Raw genomic sequence first — 17,747 nt, forward strand, 5'->3', positions numbered from 1 at the left:
TTCGTATTGTGCCGTCGACGATCACTCTGCAGGGTCCTGGGTGTGATTAACCTGCATCCCGGACGGCTGTGGTAAATACGAGGCATCGCCTCACGGGTAAGCGAGGATAGATGTAGGCCAAGTATGTGACTGAGTCAAATTGAAGTTGCCAGCTGAGCTCATGCAGTTACGAAACTGTATTCAAGTACGTCGTCTATGGATATTGTACCCTTGATTGCCATCCAACTTAACCCCAAACAATCATGCCGTACGTTGTACCGAAAACATAGCTCCATGCAAATAGTAATTCCATATACACTGAGATGCATTGAAATGATGGACTTCGTCTCGTTGTTGAGACTCCAATATAAAACCAAACAGGAAAGCAAAGACCGTTCAAGATCCCATCCACAACGATAACCTACCATATGCCAAAGACCTTAATCCCCGCGCGTTCGGATTGGCATTTCAGTGGGATCCTGAAAATCGGACGGACACAGAATGCCACCAGCTACAATCTTGCCGATGTGCGTCTTGTCGATTTCCTGGCATTCCTTTCGTACCTGCGACATGAAATCCTCCAGGAACTTGAGCGGACTCTGACTGAACGTAGTCTTCCCATTACCTCCCAGAATAAAACCGTCGTCTGCGATAGCTAGACCCTTGGGTGTCTTGAAGTAAGCTACGCCGAGAAAGTCGCAAAGTTCTTGATACTCACGGTAGGATGCGAAGTACAGCTGCCCGGCGAAGAGGTTCAGTTGGATTTTGATGATATCGGGTATCTGAATCGGAGCAGGAGTTGCGGGTACATTGTACAGAGTCAGACTGTCCAGAGGTGAGAACGTTAGATTCTGGCGTGGCGCATACATGTGTAGGGTAACAGCTTCCGACTTTCGAATCTTCGGTAGAAGATGATTGGCCTCGTATGGACTAATAATGACCACAGCCTGCGCGACCCTCCTGCTGGAGGAGTCTGGGACGCGACAACTCGTGAGAATCCACTGCACTGGTCGCTGATAGGAATCCGAGATAAAGGCTGACCCCTTCTGCTCCTTGACAGTAGTCGCAAAGTCATTCGTGACAAGAAGGTCCGACGGGAATTGGGCCATATCCAGAAATGATGCTACAGATGTGTTCTGCAGCGACTTGAAAGCCGGTTTGAACGCATTAGAATGCCTTTTCAGGATTCCAGTGGAAATGAACGAGCACAAATCCGGGTGAATCGTATGCCTTTTTGGCTCAGCTTCGGGTGGCTTCTGGACCTGTCTCTCTTGTTCGATTTCCGGGGAAAGTTCCCGCTCTTGCTCCTCCTGAAGCCCGGTGGATGCGAAGTTGAGGTTGTCGAACTCATGGCATCGTTGTGATATGAGGCGAAGATTCTCGGTTTTATCCGACAATGTACTCAGGATTGGGACATTGTCCTCGCAAGGTCGGTATCGATGCTCCAAAGACTGCGATTCAGGCTCGAGGAATTTTCTGGCCTGGCTTGTGGACATGTCAAGTTGATCATCGTGGCGGATCTCATCCCACATAGCACACTGCCTCTCGAATCGCTCGCCCTGGGTGGCCCATAAGGGCATACTGCGTCGCGTATCCATCCAGGTCCCTACTATTGCCCAACGAAGAACATCCGAGAGGTCAATCTTCGACTGATTGATTTTTCCGGACAGCTCGAGGATGTTGAATTTAACCTCTTCCGGAATGCAGAATATAACCGACTGCCCCTTGCCCAGTTTCCTCATTCTCATGCATGCTATACACTGGTTAGCCTGCGCTTCGTATACTAGGACTACCGTTTCAGAATCTTACCTTGCACCAGCTTGTCTTTCGTGATACCGGGGCCCAAGGTCACGGCTGCGCGGTAATTGAGTGGCAGTTTCAAGTCAATACCTCTCGTGTGCGCCTCATCAAGGAATACATAGCATGCTTCCAACTGTTTGGCAAAAGGCGAGGTTTGTAGTGGTTCAACGCGTTCATCCCGGTCGAGGACGCAAATCTCATCGCTATCGTTGACAAACACAATGGCATGGATACGCCCGTCATTCGGTACCATCCTAAGCCAATGTTTCGCAACTTCCAGATTGCTGAGCTCTATGATCTGCGCGCCCACGTCGAGAATGACCTGCGTTGTCGGATCCAAACTCGTAACCATATTGAGTAGGAGTTTAGCACCCGAAACGGATGGATCATCGCGGGGTGGGATAAGCGCAACCGAATTCTCGGACCTGAGGAGATATTCCAGAACAAGAGCATTTGTATGATTCTGCTCCGGGAGATCCAACTGCTTGACACTTAGAGGAATAATATTTCGAGAGTCATTGGTTCCACTGAAACCGACAGTGGGGTGTGTTTTTATTTCCCCAATGTCCCAGCCAGATGCAGATAATTTATCTGGGAATTCCTTCAATTCTTTCGCGAACACAATATGAGAAATAAAATAGTCGATGGCACCCTTGGAGAAACGAAGATTCGGGAAAATATGTTCAATGCAGTGATGACAGTCTTCGAGATTAATACCACCAAGGTGGCGATACGCGGGTGGGAGGTCCGGTGCACCTTGTATCCACGCTTGGTATTCAATGTCGGCTTGATCTGATTTGACCAGGTGCTGAAGCGCGAGAAAGAGGTCCTCGTCAGAAAGCCCGGCGTAGTAGTAGCTTAGAGACGTCAGAACAATAACAACGTCCGGGTGGCTGAACTCGGAGCGCGGAGCAGGACTGTCCTTCGCACGATAGGGCACAGACAGCTTGGTAGGCGGAGACCTGGTATTGTGTGGCCCATAGTTAACCCTCCAGCGCTTTTGCCCGAAGCAAAAGTCCAAGACTCCACCTGCCAGAAGGCCCCGTACTAACAGAAGTGGACCTTGAGTAGTCTTGGTAAAAAACCCTCCCGGACCTTCGTCTTCGACCGCAGCGATCTGGTCCGTAGTCAAGTCTGGTTCGAGACAGTATGACAATACGGCATCTCTGGTTCTCTTAGGCTGCCTTGAGATTGGGAGACAATCAATTCCAATGTTGCAAACATGCTTCGCGATCCGTTCCGAAAGGGCTTGTCCAGCGTCACTGTGAAGTAACCGTATCCTGGGGAAGCTCCCAGGCCGCTGTTCATCCACTTCTATTGACCGGGAGAGCTCCTCCTTGACACCCAGAGCATACGTTCTTACTAGATCCAACAACTGTTGAATAACAGTCCATCTCTGCGGACTCAGCTCTAACGGACGTTGGGTGCCCATGGTGTATACCAGCTCGAACTTCACGCTGAAGTTCTCATCACTTTCGTCTACAATGTCGCGCGAGGCTGTTCTGAAAAGCTCTAGGGTTCGCAGCAGAGAGCGACCCACCGCTTCTTTTCCAGCAATGAAACACTCCAGACACATGAGCTTCAGCGATAAAATATGTTCCGGCTGGACGAGGAGAACACCACCCTCCGACATGCATTCGCGACACATGCGCTCAACTTCCGCTGCTTCTGCTGCGCCAAACTTGAGAGACCTGGAAACTGGCATGTGATAAACTCGACGACCCAACAACCCTCCGAGCTTGGAGACGAGCATGTGGAACATCTGTCGGGATTGCGGTTTTGCAACGAGCACACGAATCAAGTACGATGAGTTCGCAAGTGCGGCTGCCACGATTGGAACGATGACGGATGACTTTCCCTCGCCCATATTCAGTTGCATCACGGCATTCTCTCCAGGACTGAGGTTTCTCATTTGTTGAGCGATCTCTTCCTGCACGTCTCGGATAAGAATCCCGTTTTCAATTTCCAGAAGCAGAGACTCCGGGAATTCGTGGGGGTCCCAATTGACGTGCCCTGGGTTTTGAAGCTCACGAATTAGGTCGTCGCGGTGGTCTGTCAGACTAGATAGCCTTTTCGCCCGCTGAAGGGCCGTAATGGATTGTCCGTAGGTGATCAAACAGGCTTTCCATTGCCTGGGAAGTTTATCCCACCGGTCCCGGGCCAGCTGAGTAAGGAGTAGGGTGGGTGATATCCTTGGCCAATGACCTATACCTTGCAGCAGTGCCAAAGAGTTTTGGTGTATGGCGGTCTCCTTAGCCTCTGGCTCGGATGCTCTACCAGAAGGTGTCATTCGCGACATGATTGTCACATACAGATACCCAGAGTACGTCTCGCAGTGTGCCTGGTATTTGAAAAAAGCTTCCCTGAGCTTGCTGGAATTGATATTGATGCATGCCGTCTTGTTTGTCTGTTGTAGCGACATGATACTGCTTCGAAACTGTTCGACGTAACCTTTCTCGTACTTCGACTTGGATTGCAATTCGAGTGTCTTGGCCAAATCTAAGGTTCGAGGAGCCGACGTTTTATTGAGAGATTGAGTCTCCAATAGCTCGCAAAGCTGCGGAGGACTCATTTCAAAGACAGGCGGAGAGCCTAGCAAATCATCGACACAAATGAATCTTTGTCCCCTAGTTAGAGGCTCTTGGTGGCATGGGAAAGATATTGATGGCATGTTCACCGGCTGAGTTTCCTGGGCGCTCAATAAAGATGCAAGTTGGGTGAGATAACCCCCGAATTCCTTGTTGTCGTGCCAGGTCGCGAATCTCTCACGGACATGGTCCATGACCTTGTGAATGTCAAAGTAATCTGGCAACCTTGGAAGATCCCAGGAGTGCGGTTGCCCGGGCTCGCGCACTGGCCATATCTTGTACAAGTAAGCCATGAACTTATCAACTGCCCGGTCCCTGTTTTCTTGCTTAATAGAGCTTCTGCGGTTTTGAAATGCCGGATAGGTTTCGTATGTTCGGGGAGAAAGATTTGATTCCGGAGTCTCTTCGAGGGCAGCTGAGTAGATCAGAGACCGCATCTCGTCTTTATTTATCACGGTCCCTTCACACAACGCAAAAGACTTTCTGGCCGGCGAGTAAATTGAAGTCGTCCCTGGCACGATGTATAACGAAGCTAGAGTCTCGAGAACAACCATGCTGATCTTTTTAGAGAACGCCAAGGTTGCGAGCCACATCATAAGCCGGAATTTATCCAATCGGGGGCGCATCGAGCAAAGTAGTCGGTGAATGCTGCACCAATACTTGGACGTAAGCTTTGTGGGATCCAAGATAAACCCTGCATCATAATTCAACTGCCTAACATCGAACGAGACACCGGGGCCATGGATCATATTGGATGCTTCGAGAAACTCCCAGAGGCACGAAGCCAGCCCCTTGGCTGTGTTACTCCGAACCAAGGGAATGTCATCGTATATCATTTTGGACACTGTATAGGCACGAGAACATTCTTTCGAGTTGTGGTTGCGGTCGAGGCTTGTATAGCGGCGATCGCATTCGAGCGTGTAATCCTCCGCGCCGAATCCAGTGACCCGAAAAGCGGATGATCGAATCAGCTCACGTTTCAGCAGGTCCGCCTCTACGCGCGGTAGTAGAGGCTGCGAGACCAGCTTGTCAGTGTGAAAAATTCCCATCCGACGGTCTTGTTCAAGTATTTTCGCTACTTCCAGGTAGAAACTTCCATGCTGGGCCAGAAATCCAATATCGTTGTACCATCGAATGGTTTGCATCACGCGCTCATTATCAGGATAGTACCATCTTTGGGGTGTTAGCTCTGCGATTTTGGCAAGGATTGTACAGTTCTCCGGCCGCAGTTGGTCAAACGATCTCACGGCTGCAGAGCGTAGGATGGACAGAGCCTGCTCGGTACCGGTCTTTTGTGTCAAGGGATCAGGCAAGCAGAATGAGGTCAGGGCATGTAGGTAGGACAAAAACAGTTTACTCTGTAAACTCCCGTTATCAGCAAGCCGGCCAAGCTGTCTGTCCACCGAATAGGGATGAGTCCGGGTGTCTGCCTGCCAGCCAATGTGAACATCAACATGGTCATCATCCTTATTCCAGAACACATCTCCTTCCGGAACAAGGACGAGGCGATCTTGGCTGGTCTCGTGGACCAGGATAAGCTTATTGCGCAAGCCAACCAACGTGTCTAGGGACTGGTCGGCATCAATATACATCCCACGGTATTGTCGGGACCGGATGAAGGAGAATCCTGATTGGAGGCTATACCTTAGTCGAAGACGGGGAATGTCAATGTCCAATACCGATGTCTTGGGGTTGAAGATACAGTGGACTTTGGTGGGTTTCTCGATGGGTTTGAGGATCTCCGAAAGTAGTTTGGCGGTTTGACTGCTCACATTCACCAAGTACACACCGTCCTTCACAAGGAACCATATGTCCTGAGACCCATTTCGTTGTAATCTCCAGTTCGATTCTGACGAGACCCAGGGTTCTGTCACAGGCCGAAACTCCACATATCCACCGTCTCGATCATACCAGTGCACATGATCATCGACAAAAGCATCGGGGAACAAGCCAACAAACAACCTTGGGGGAACAAACTCCTGGATCTGAACTCCCTTCCTTGCCTGAACCTCGAGGTCATATTCTGCTGAGTCTGAGATACTTCCCCTTCCCAGGTGTATGGTGTACCCCATATGTTCCTTCTGACAGGAGAACTGCATTCGGGGAACATCACTCGGCATGACTTCTAGCAACGATCGACCAAAAAGCCTCTTATATGTTTCGTGGCACTCATACTCGGAGGGCAGACGGGCCAGTGGGAGACCATTGACGAGCAACTCGCCCGTTAGCAAATTGAAGTGCACAAGCAGGCTTTCATCATTGGTCGACTGAGATGCTGTCCGGCTAGCGAGCCAAATCTCATCTTCCTCCGACGCGGCTGTCCAACTCGACGACGCGCAGTACGCCGCCCAAGACTTCTTTATGGCCGTGTCGAGGGCCGGGCTCCCTTGACGGATCATATTCCTTGCGAGAATTGGGTAACAACGATACGCTAGGCATTGCCAACGGCGGAGCAATATCGGAAGCATAGGATCAGAATCCATAGGCAATACCCCTTTCCGGTCATTTACTATCATACAGCATCGGATGTAAATCGAGGCGTCAGACGAGGTGTTGAGTGAGCGTTCCAAGAACGTTCCCTCGCAGTCGAATGTTTCAGCACAGATCAACGCGATATGAACACTTCGTGCAAGGAGGGAGTTCCGGGGCTCATCGTCGACTGTGCAGCTTGCTTTCTCCGAAACCTGGTTGACCCACTTGAAAGCAATGTTGCGAAGATGGCTTAATCGCTCCAGACACACATCATGGATCCCTGCAGACGACGATAGAGATAGCACTCGGAGTGTGAGAGATATGAGTACACTGAGCCCATGCACGAACTCCCAATTTTCTTCCAAGCGTTCTATTTCTTCCTCAATTCGATGGAGAATCGTTTCAGCAAATCTGTTATCATTGAGAACCTGGTGACCCTGTCTGGCCGCCGAGTCCTTGAACGGTGGTCCGGCCTGATTGATCACCTGAAGGATAAAGATATCTGTTTCCACCTTCTTGAAGTCCACCGACGGCATGGCCAGCTGCAGGAGAATATTCTGCCACTGGATCTCCACCCCAAGGGGCAGTGTACACAATGCTTTAAACTCATCAAGTGGCATGTCCACAGGAGAAGAAAACTGTGAAGCGAACACAGTATTAGGCGATGGGCCGTTATGGTTGTCCGCTGGCCGGAACAAGAACCGTTGTAGAAATGAGCATCTCTGGGGCAGTTTATAGTTGCACGACTTTGCCGTCGCATGTGTGGGCGTTAATTCGCTGATGAAACATCCAATTGCACTATCATAGTATTGCCAGTGAAGTCCATTATTGAGACAAACATCTTCCTCGGTCACACTAATAATCTCTTTGTGACGACGATGGGTCCTCTTGTGGGGCTTGACTTCCGACAGAAGGCCGACGCGCAGTCCACCGTGCGTGAAATAAGACGAAAGGCCACGATAGCCCTGTGGCGTATATTTGGCTATTGGTGTCACTTGCGCGGCATAGTCATCTTCCAAAACATTACACAAGAAGAAGACAGTGGCATCACGCCAACATCCGAATGAACGGGGTACATTCAATTCAAAAACCGTCGACTTTGAGGCCAGGTGACTTGCCGGAAGAGGCCACTCGTGAACGTGAATCGTGATCGAGCTAGCTTCACGCTGGCACTCGCACCTTGCGCAAGAATACTCGTTATGACGGAACTCCCGAAAGTCAAAGCGTCGATCGAGAATAACCTCGCGGTAGTCGCACTCCATTCGGGCGGCCTGATCCATCAGTTCAGTGTACTTCCGATGCTTCTGACGAAGTTCATTTTCTTTCTCGCTTCTCTGACGTCTCGCAACAGCTTCTATGTCGGCCTGTAAGCGTTGGTGCTCAGTTGACTGGTTAAAATATTGAACTGAGAAGCAAGATGGTGTACCGAAGTCCGAGAAAATACCACACCCAGGGTGTCGGAGGCGCTGTCGCCGTTTGTGTAGATAAATTTCTGCACGGGCAAGTCTTTCCATCTGGGATGTGAACGGCAGCAGAAGCGACTCAAACATGCCTTCCGGGATGCAGGGGTCGTAATCATTCAGCATCCCATGAATATGGGTTGCGGACCGGTCACAGGCAATCCACAGTTCAAGAATAGTAAGCAGCATAGTCGAAACTGCTTCTGGATTGCTAGAGTACATAGGTGAGGCAATGCTATGATAACTCTCAATGACTGCCCTCAGCCGGCCACAGGTGGCCTCTTCACCCAAATGAGATGCGATCCATACATCAAGGTGCGACGCAACCCAAGCCTCGAAGGAGGCAAGATTGTACACTTCGTATTCTGGATTGGTGAGGCTCACATGACCTGGAAGCTCCGTAGGTTGGTAATGGACAAGACTCGACCTTGGTGAAAATTCGACCGAAGCTTGAGAGTGTCGATCTTCCTGCCTGTGGATTCCTTCGAGATACTGATCAAGACCAGGCAGCGCACAATGAGTGTCTTCACCAAATTCCAGGCTTTCCAAAGATGACATATCATGCTCAAGGCTATTTTGCGACATGGCCTTTTTCCAGCCCCCCTGGACAGTCTTGCTCGCTCTTTCTAGCGTTTGCTGAACCAAGGAAAACCAAGGAGGGTCGCCGGACAAGTTTAGTTTGAGTAACCGGCGAGCGACCTTCATGTTCATGACATGGATATGCTCTTTTGGCATCGTTTCGCACGAGTTGTCAATGATGGTACTCAAGCAATAGACCATAAACGATTTGTAAAGATCATCGGCCTGTGACGACAATCTGCGAAAGGCGACCTGTAGTATCACGCGCACTAGCAGCCACAGGGGAGATCTTCGCCAGGGATACTTTGCTTTATGCCACATCACCTCGTCGCGGGTATTCTTCTGTATCTGTAAATCCTCGACGTTGACGCACATTGGGCGCAGGAACGACATAAAAAGCTCGGTGACCATCTTGGGGTCCGTGGTATCTCGGTCCTCATCGTGCTCTTGCCCTGCTTTGCGCACCTTAATTTTCGTCCCCTGAACAGACTGATAGCTCATTTTTGCAATAGTTGTGGCAATGGTGTCCCGGAGGCCAGACTCAATAAATGTTTCTGGATCCAAGGCAAGCGCAGGGCCTGGAAAATCACGCTGAAGGCGGCCTAGCGTCTGTATAATGCTTTGATTGCGCGGAGACAGCTCGAAAGACTCAACATGTATTGTATCGCTTTTTTTGGTCATTAAAACGCCAGCGTTCTGAGCACGAACGAAGATGGGGAGGAGGCCACCTGCGACAAGTTAATATTCAGCTCCTGAAATTTGAGCGACCACACTTACCCTCGGTATTCAAATCAATAAGCGCCTCTTTGAGCTCCATCTGATCTACCCCGCCGTGCAAACTGCATGTCTTTCTCAACCGGGTGATCATCGTGATAACGGTCGTACAGATATCTGCTTCCTGACTCGAGACATGATCTCTGAATTGGCAAAGGGCTTCAATAACTTGGTCAACAAGTGCTATGTCGTATAAGGAATCGTAATCATCCTTCTGGGGCAGTTTGGGAGGGAGGAAGACGTGGTGAAATAAGTACGATATTGCTTCTGGAGGCATCTTCGCGGATGGAGAGCCCCTGTGACACTACTATCAGTATCAATAGGAAGGAGGTTCCTTGGTTGGTTGGTTAAGGAGAAGAAAAAGAGCAGGTGGATGGCAGAATGACTTTCATATAGGAAATATAACAAAGAGGTTCAAACAGTGCGACAAACACGTCTATAAGCGAGCTGCATGTTTACCTGCATATTAAGGCCGCTTCTAGACACAATATAAGGAGGTTATAGGTGTTGCTAAGGCATGAGACACAGGAATCATATTTAAGTATCGCAATTGTTATCTTTTTATCATTTCAGTAGCTAGCACACACTTGATTTGCTTTGCTGGACAAAACCTGCCTATTTCACTGTCCCTGTTCACAGCATTTACATTCTCCAATATTCACCGTGGCTCAGTGGCTGCAGTGAATGGGGAATCGACATTTCTATTGGTGGTTTATCCTGCTCAGAATGGCACAGTTTCCGTTAATAGTATTAGATGTGAGAAAATTGATGTTCAATAACATAGGCTAAGAATATGAATTGATGGTAGCTAATTAGCTGGGAATCTCGGAAAAGCAGTCCGTTATCGAGTAATGTGGCGGGTCCTCGTCCTGCTCCATATTATCGTCCCATTGTATATGTCCTGGCGATGTAGCACCGGATAAGCCGAGCTCGTCTGGCTTCGTATCGTGAATATGACTTTCGTAGCGTGGAAGTTGCCCATAATCTGCATCCGAACTATCTGGGTCATAAAATGTCGAAAAACTCATACCACTCGGCGGGCGGAAATAGATAAATATCGGGAGGGAGAAACGGATCTATGTACGTTAGCCCAGTTCATATTCCCAAGCAAGAAGGGTTGACCAACAGAGGACATATGGCCATCCGGATTTAAGAGCGTGATAAGGACTGCAATCTTATGCTCGACTTGGAGATTTGTGGTTGTTGTGCTTTGTAGGCAATGTCTTGTAAATTTCGGGAGGCGGAGGATTCGAGAGAAGTGGTACAAATAATATGTATATTCGTCATCAGAGGGTACTATGTCCAGTTCATCCCAGGGTGGAGGCTTATATTCATCGATCAACACTTCGCGAGACCGGGTGGCCGGCGATGGTTTTGTGACATGGTGTGTTTCTATAAGGCGTGTTTCAGTCGTTCCCAGTTTGAGGCCCTTCAGCAGAGGTATAAAGCGGAAGTTAATGTGGGTGCTACTGCCGACTGACAATGCTCGGTTGGGGATGTCGACGTTGTATATGATCTTCTCTGGCCAGTCATATATGATAGACTAGCTGCGTCAGTGTCTGGCGTATGTTATGTTTGTAGGGAATTTGATCACTCACACTAGGCTCCCTGAGTAGGGACATCGCATGCATTTTTCGCACCTGGATTTCCCTCGATAGACTAGTCAGGCTATCACCGGTGTTGCTATAGACCTCCGCTCGAAGGATGTAGCGGATGAAGCAGTCATCAATACCCTGGACAGTTTCCGGGTTCTGTCCCGAAAGGCAAATTTCGAAGGGAAATTCATAATTATCTGGCTGCAATAATACCGGGGAACAGCGTCCAGGCGTCGGGAGGAGATTCCATATCTGATGGTGGAAGGGGACCTCTTTCCAGAGTACCTTATGATGCCGATGGGGGCTACTATGGAAGTTCGGATCCCAGCTAGTGTATTTGTGAGTGATTGGGTCATGGAATGTGAAGTAAAAAGGTTGGTTTTCTTGGACATACTTGATGTAAGATTGTCCCTCCAAATGTAACTTGATATCCTTTACGCTGGCGGGTTGGCTGATGCATAAGACTACCCTACCTCGAAGATGGCCATAGCCAGCCCCATTATGCGTTGCTGGAAGCCAGATAGCGTCGTCACTTAATCTGAGGATGGTTAGACTTTCGCATCGATCTATTCAAATCCAACATACCTGATATCAAAATAGACCGGCTCGAGCCTTTGCGGCGCAAAACAATCGAAAACACTGAGCAACATGCTGTCAACCCTAGGTAGAGAGGATATGCTTCTTAGATTATAAATTTATCCGTGAGCTCGAGATGTTTATATCGTGATTCAGGGCTTTGTTCTACCAGTGCTCTTTTCGGCGTTCCCGCTGGCGGGTAGGTTACCCAAAGGAGATAACTGAGCGGAATATTCCTAATTTGGATATCCACCCGCTAGTCTTGTTCTTTCAATCTGCACCCCATATACTTAGGATTGTACGAGCATACTCGTGATTTCTAAACAAATGATTGGAAGTCTCGCCACCGAGAACCTATAAATATGATAGTGCCGAAGCCCCCGTCGAAGTCCTATTCCTTTTGTATATTAACACTATTCTCGTTTCGTCAAGTTGCCGGCAAAAGAACACTTGACTTCAGATCCTCATCTTGTATTTCTATCGTCTTTTCAATTTTCGTGTCACCATGTCGCTGCAAAATCTTGCTCGTGCTGTCCTCGCTTATCGAGGCTTGCAGACCCTTACTTGGCAGCCCAACTTGAAACGCTGCTTAGCCACATCCACCCAGGGTGCTCGTAAAGAAGGCGATATCTCATCAGTCTTCGTATCCTTGTCCGGAAAAGAAAGATCCTCTCTTCCAGAGAGATTTGCGAGTCAGAAGAAGCGGCTGATTGCTGGCCGAGAGGACCAGATCCAAAGGAGCTGGGATCGTTTGCTCCGCAAACTGAAGGATGAAGTTCATCTGATTGAGCAGCGCGGGTCTGACATTGTTCCGTCTATTGACTTCAAGGATATCCATTCTGCCCCGGCGGCATTTCGGGATGAGCTCAGGAAACGGGGCGTTGCTGTCATTCGAGGGGTAATTCCTGAGCATGAGGCCAGGGGTTACAAGGAGGAGATTGAGCATTATGCTAAAGCAAATCCGGGAACAAAAGGTATGTCTCTGGTTATTTACCCTCCATTAATGCATAGTACTAACGGCGATCTAGCATTCCCCCCACACGACCCCCAGGTCTATGAGTTGTATTGGTCGAAGCCCCAGATGCGCGCACGTACACATCCCAACATGCTCGAGGCGCAACGCTTCCTTATGAGCTTCTGGAAATCGGATTCACCGGATGCAATAATATCTCCCACCCACCCCCTCACCTACGCGGACAGACTCCGTATTCGCCAGCCAGGAGATGCGGGATTTGCGCTCGGTCCGCACGTTGACGGAGGAAGCTGTGAGCGTTGGGAAGACAACGGTTATGGCCGCGGCAATGTCTACAAGAACATCTGGGAGGGTAACTGGGAGCAATATAACCCATGGGAAGCTAGCTGCCGAGTCCCAGCTGAGGCCGATCTTTATAACGGCGCTGGGGCATGTTCAATGTTCCGCATGTTCCAGGCATGGCTGAGCATGTCACATTCTGGACCGAATGAAGGGACTTTGTTGGTGAACCCGCTTCTTTCAATGTCCACGGCATACTTCCTTCTCAGGCCCTTCTTCGAGCCGGTCTATGCACCGCCCAAGGATTGCTCGCGAATGGCACTGGATACGTTCCTCGAGCCTAGCAACTGGCGGTTGGAGAAGGAAACTTCAAGCAGACTGCAGGGTGCAACACCAGGTTACGGACAGGAACTGACCACAGCGCTTCATCCTCACCTTGAGCTAAGTAAATCAATGATTCATGTCCCCAAGATCGCCCCTGGTGACTATGTTGCCTGGCATTGCGACAGTAAGTTTCCCGTTCACTTCCAATCCACGGCGAACCACGTGGCTAACTCTTTGAAGGCATCCATGCGGTCGACAAAGTACACAACGGATCCGGAGACTCGAGCGTCATGTATATTCCCGCGTGTCCTATTACCGAAGCCAACGCGGCCTATGTTGCGCGTCAGAAAAATGACTTCGTCGCGGGTATTCCTCCACCAGATTTCCCAGGAGGTAAGGGAGAGAGTGATCATGTTGGAAGGGCCATGGAGGCTGATTTGCGAGGACTCACCAATCAATTGGGATTGCGATCCTTCGGGTTCGGGGAGTGGCATCTGAATGAGGGAGGTTTGTCGCACGGACAGCGACAGGTTTTGGAGAAAGCAAACCAGATTCTGAGTGTTTGATATGGATGACTGGTTTGAATAATGAATTTAATACCTCTCGCAAACTATTATAAGACGAAGTATAAGTCGAGCGACACAAGAAATATCAAAAATCTTAAATGTAGGGCATCCGGGTGAATTCCGGCTAAACACTACCCCATAATTTAGCCAACCCCACCCCCGCTTATTTATACCCATCTTCACCCCAGAAAACCCCCAACAGTCAACACAACACTCCATCCCCCTCAATTCAACCCAATTCCACCCAAAACACACAATGGGTAAAAGAATCATCATAACCGGCGGCTCCGGCAAAGCCGGCCAACACATCATAACCCACCTCCTCTCTCGCGGCCACGAGCTATTCAACATCGACCTCGCCCCGCTCCCCGCACACGTCGCCCCAGAATCCCTCGTCCACACCCTCCGCGCCGACCTCACAGACTCCGGCCAAGTCCACGGCGCCTTCACCTCGCACTTCAAAATCACCGAACCCTTCCGCGACGACCCCCTAGGCAAAGACCGCCCCGACGCAGTCATCCATCTAGCCGGATACTCACGGAACATGATCGTGCCCGACAACGAAACGTTCCGCACGAACACGATGTCAACGTATAATGTGATCGAGGCTGCGTGTCGGCTGGGGATTAAGAAAGTTATCATTGCGAGTTCGGTTACGGTGTACGGGGTTAGTTATGCGGAGGGGGATGTAGGGTATCCGAGTTTTCCGGTGGATGAGGAGATTGATGCGAGTCCGATGGATAGTTATGCCATTGCGAAGGTTTGCGGGGAGAGGATTGCTAGGGGTTTCGCGAGGAGGTTTCCCGGTGTTGATGTTTATGTGCTGAGGATAGGGAGGGTGGTTAATCCGGAGGAGTATCGGGAGGGGATGTTTGCTTCGTATGTGGAGGAGCCGGAGAGGTGGGCGGTGCATGGGTGGTCGTATATTGATTCGCGGGATTTGGGGGAGATGTGTCATTTGGGGGTTGAGAGGGATGGGTTGGGGTTTCAGGTGTTTAATGCTACGAATGATGAAATTACCAATTATGAGGATTCGACGAGGAAGTTTCTTGAGAGGGTTTCGCCCGGGACGCCGTTTACGAGGGAGATGGGGGAGAGGGAGGCGCCGCTCAGTAATAGAAAGATTAAGGAGTTGTTAGGGTTTCGGGAGAGTCATCCGTGGCAGAAGTATTATGAGAGTAAATAGACTACTATAGATGTACAAAACATCAACTATGAATTATGCCCCGTGACAGCACCCCAGATATACGCCGTCCAACTCCCAACGGTAACCAACATGAGAGCACTGGAACAAACAACCGCTATCCACCTACTGCGATTACGATGCATAACAAGGTGCTTCTCGCGGAGCCTCACAATATCCTCTCCCCGGGCAATCCTCTGCTTCCGAGTCCACTGCAACGGAGCCAGATTCTCACTGAAGATTGCCCCGGTTAAAATTGCCAGACCCACGGCTACAGAGCCTGCAGCGAGGAAGAGGTATACACGGACGACGCGGCGGTAGGAGTCGTCGTCGGCGTCTTGAAGTGCACCGGTGATGATTCGGATTATGATGCTCATTCTGTGTGTTTCGTTAGTAGAGTTTTATAAAGGGGTATGCTGAGACATACGCATTATTCATGGTAACTTTCAGGGCATATGCAGACCCAAAAACTGATTGTTGCCATAGTGTCGTCCGAATACTGTCAATGATGGAGGTTGGACCTAGAGACATCGCGATGGCGTATATGCCGAACGATGCACCGGTCCCGGCTTCCGTTTGGGCAAAGTTGACAAGGGCCATGCTTAGGAGCATGCCAATTCCGCATACGCACACTTGTTAAATTAGCACAGTCTTAATAGATTGGTCTTGCTGAATAACTTACTGACTGATGCTCGATTCCCGAGAACATCAATGAAAATACCCAAGCACGGAACGAGAAAGAATCCTAGAAAGTCAGCATCATAACAATTTATTTAGGAAGAAAAGAGACCCACCAGCATACTGCGACAGCGAACTATACCACCCCGCCTTGATAGCATCAACATTAAACCTCTTCTGCGCCAGCTCTGTCGCATTCTGACTGAACACCGAAGCAGTACTAGTCTGAAATATCGAGAACCCCATAACAGCCCAGAACATCCAGGGGAGCTCGAATATCTTCCTGAGTTCAAACTTCTTGTTCTTCTCCGTCAGAGTCTCTTTGGTGCCAATGTCCTCTTGGCCTTTGAAGTGCTTGTTGCAGTAGCTGTTAAAGAAGTAGAAGACAAGGGTAGCTACGTTGGTGAAGAGGTTCATGAAGACGGATGTCCAGAAGACCCAGGCAAAGTTTCCGGTGTTCTATCTCATCAGCATATGTGCTAGTAGGGGGGGGGGGGGATGTACTCACCTTGGCAATAACATTAGCAGTAGACTTTCCAACAAATCCACCAATCTTCCCAACTGCCAACTCAAATCCCAACGTCGATGCAAATCCGTTGCTTGGAGGAAACCACGACGAGAACATCTTATACTGCGCAATCTGCGTCGCGATATCCCCTAGCGCAAGGATAATCCTACCCCCGATCATGAAATTGAACGAACGGACGGTCGTTGCGGCGGCGACGAGGATCGAACCGATAGTATAGACAATATTTCCGTAAACGATCATTCCTACACAGTATATGTGAGTTACCAGCAGTATGATGGCTTTTTTGGTAAATGCAGCTTACCAGCACCCCCGACTCGATCTGTGATAATACCACTGACCAACATGAGCAAGGTAGCCATGAAATCCTCACTTGCTTCGAGGAGGGAGAATTGGGTGTTTGAGATGTTCATTTGCTGCATCGGTCAGCACTTTTTCTTCATTATGTTTCATGACTAGAGTGCATACCTTCTTGATAGTACTCTTCATCGCCCCCGTAACACCGGAACTCCAACGCGAACCAAAACTGATACACGAGATAAGAAAGACCGCGAACAGCTTCGCCAATAGTGGCGGATATCGTTTTCCGTCATCGTTGCCGGGTTGATTCTCCTGAGCAGGTGTAGCTTCAGTCGATACAACGATCGGGTCTTGAGCCTTAAGCTCCGGCTTGGTCGACTCCATGGTTCCAGGCCTCTGAACGCAGGATTCTTCGGAAAATATTTACGATGCAGCACCATATCGCGGTAAAGACTTCTATTTAAACAGTCAAAATAAAGCCGACGATCGAAGCAGTGGCGTGTCCCGAAAAATCCTGATCAGATAAGATTGGTATCCTGTCAAATGCGCGGCCACCGAGCGGGGTGTGGCCGGTGTTCTTGCTACTACTGGTTAGTGGCCAAGAGCTATTCTTCTGTCTTAACACACTAAAGAAAAAGTCGGATTGAGGAATAATTTTCATTGGATCGGGGCAGAAGAAAAGAGGACTGATTGATAAGATCCCGAGTGGGCATAGGGCTTATCGCCGAGACTTGTCCACGGTATGCAGGACCCATTAAGCTCTTTGGGAAATCTAAACGGATGAACCGTGGATTTACATATTAACTTAGATTAACCGATAAAACTGTAACTCCGAGTCCGAACGTGCAAAAGAAACAACTGAATCCACCCAGAAAGTCCAAGATATATATAGTTCTAGGACAAAAGTCTACGTAATTTCCCGCAACCACGAAAATATATATAATCGCCAAAACATTTCTTTTCCCCATAAAACAACCAAACATCAATATTTTTACTAGATAAGTAGCATATAAATGGTAAAATAGAATAAAAATTTAATTAATAATGTGTATACCACCCCTTTGCCTCTAAAACTGCATTAACACGGTTCTCCAT

General features: G+C 49.2%; 5 protein-coding genes across 5 annotated transcripts; 2 read left to right on the forward strand and 3 right to left on the reverse strand.

The window, feature by feature from the left end:
* Positions 1–146: 146 nt before the first annotated feature.
* On the reverse strand, positions 147–9,341 carry ASPGLDRAFT_45402 (uncharacterized protein). Its single transcript, XM_022546235.1, has 2 exons — positions 1,789–9,341; positions 147–1,732 (listed from the first exon to the last, which is right to left on the reverse strand). The coding sequence occupies exons 1-2, from the start codon at positions 9,287–9,289 to the stop codon at positions 420–422; spliced, it is 8,814 nt and encodes a 2,937-aa protein (XP_022402136.1). The 5' UTR covers positions 9,290–9,341; the 3' UTR covers positions 147–419.
* A 1,123-nt stretch (positions 9,342–10,464) lies between these two features.
* On the reverse strand, positions 10,465–11,897 carry ASPGLDRAFT_34242 (arrestin C-terminal domain-containing protein; the record flags this gene model as incomplete). The annotated part of the gene is made up of 5 exons (XM_022544406.1): positions 10,465–10,728; positions 10,779–11,195; positions 11,251–11,575; positions 11,642–11,785; positions 11,833–11,897. The coding sequence occupies 5 exons, from the start codon at positions 11,895–11,897 to the stop codon at positions 10,465–10,467; spliced, it is 1,215 nt and encodes a 404-aa protein (XP_022402137.1).
* A 431-nt stretch (positions 11,898–12,328) lies between these two features.
* On the forward strand, positions 12,329–13,965 carry ASPGLDRAFT_65459 (DUF1479 domain-containing protein; the record flags this gene model as incomplete). Its single annotated transcript, XM_022548897.1, has 4 exons — positions 12,329–12,350; positions 12,417–12,797; positions 12,852–13,583; positions 13,640–13,965. 4 exons carry the CDS (start codon positions 12,329–12,331, stop codon positions 13,963–13,965), a joined length of 1,461 nt encoding a protein of 486 aa, XP_022402138.1.
* Positions 13,966–14,173: 208 nt separating this feature from the next.
* Positions 14,174–15,266, forward strand: ASPGLDRAFT_45404 (NAD-dependent epimerase/dehydratase family protein). Its single transcript, XM_022546236.1, has one exon. The coding sequence runs from the start codon at positions 14,222–14,224 to the stop codon at positions 15,149–15,151; it is 930 nt and encodes a 309-aa protein (XP_022402139.1). The 5' UTR covers positions 14,174–14,221; the 3' UTR covers positions 15,152–15,266.
* ASPGLDRAFT_123766 (putative MFS transporter) lies at positions 15,178–17,036 on the reverse strand (the record flags this gene model as incomplete). Its single annotated transcript, XM_022540426.1, has 7 exons — positions 15,178–15,526; positions 15,576–15,780; positions 15,831–15,893; positions 15,943–16,285; positions 16,335–16,597; positions 16,657–16,768; positions 16,821–17,036. 7 exons carry the CDS (start codon positions 17,034–17,036, stop codon positions 15,178–15,180), a joined length of 1,551 nt encoding a protein of 516 aa, XP_022402140.1.
* Positions 17,037–17,747: the final 711 nt, after the last annotated feature.

Source organism: Aspergillus glaucus (genome assembly GCF_001890805.1).
Source record: "Aspergillus glaucus CBS 516.65 unplaced genomic scaffold ASPGLscaffold_7, whole genome shotgun sequence".
In the NCBI taxonomy this organism is placed as follows: domain Eukaryota; kingdom Fungi; phylum Ascomycota; class Eurotiomycetes; order Eurotiales; family Aspergillaceae; genus Aspergillus; species Aspergillus glaucus.

What these genes read in the sequence shown, in the direction of transcription:
- ASPGLDRAFT_45404 (XM_022546236.1), top strand. Translation starts at nt 14,222, where the DNA reads ATGGGTAAAAGAATCATCATAACCGGCGGCTCCGGCAAAGCCGGCCAA.
- ASPGLDRAFT_45402 (XM_022546235.1), bottom strand. Translation starts at nt 9,289, where the DNA reads ATGGTCACCGAGCTTTTTATGTCGTTCCTGCGCCCAATGTGCGTCAAC. An exon ending in GAAAGACAAGCTGGTGCAAG is followed by an intron (nt 1,733 to 1,788) that starts GTAAGATTCTGA and finishes ACCAGTGTATAG; the next exon opens with CATGCATGAGAATGAGGAAA.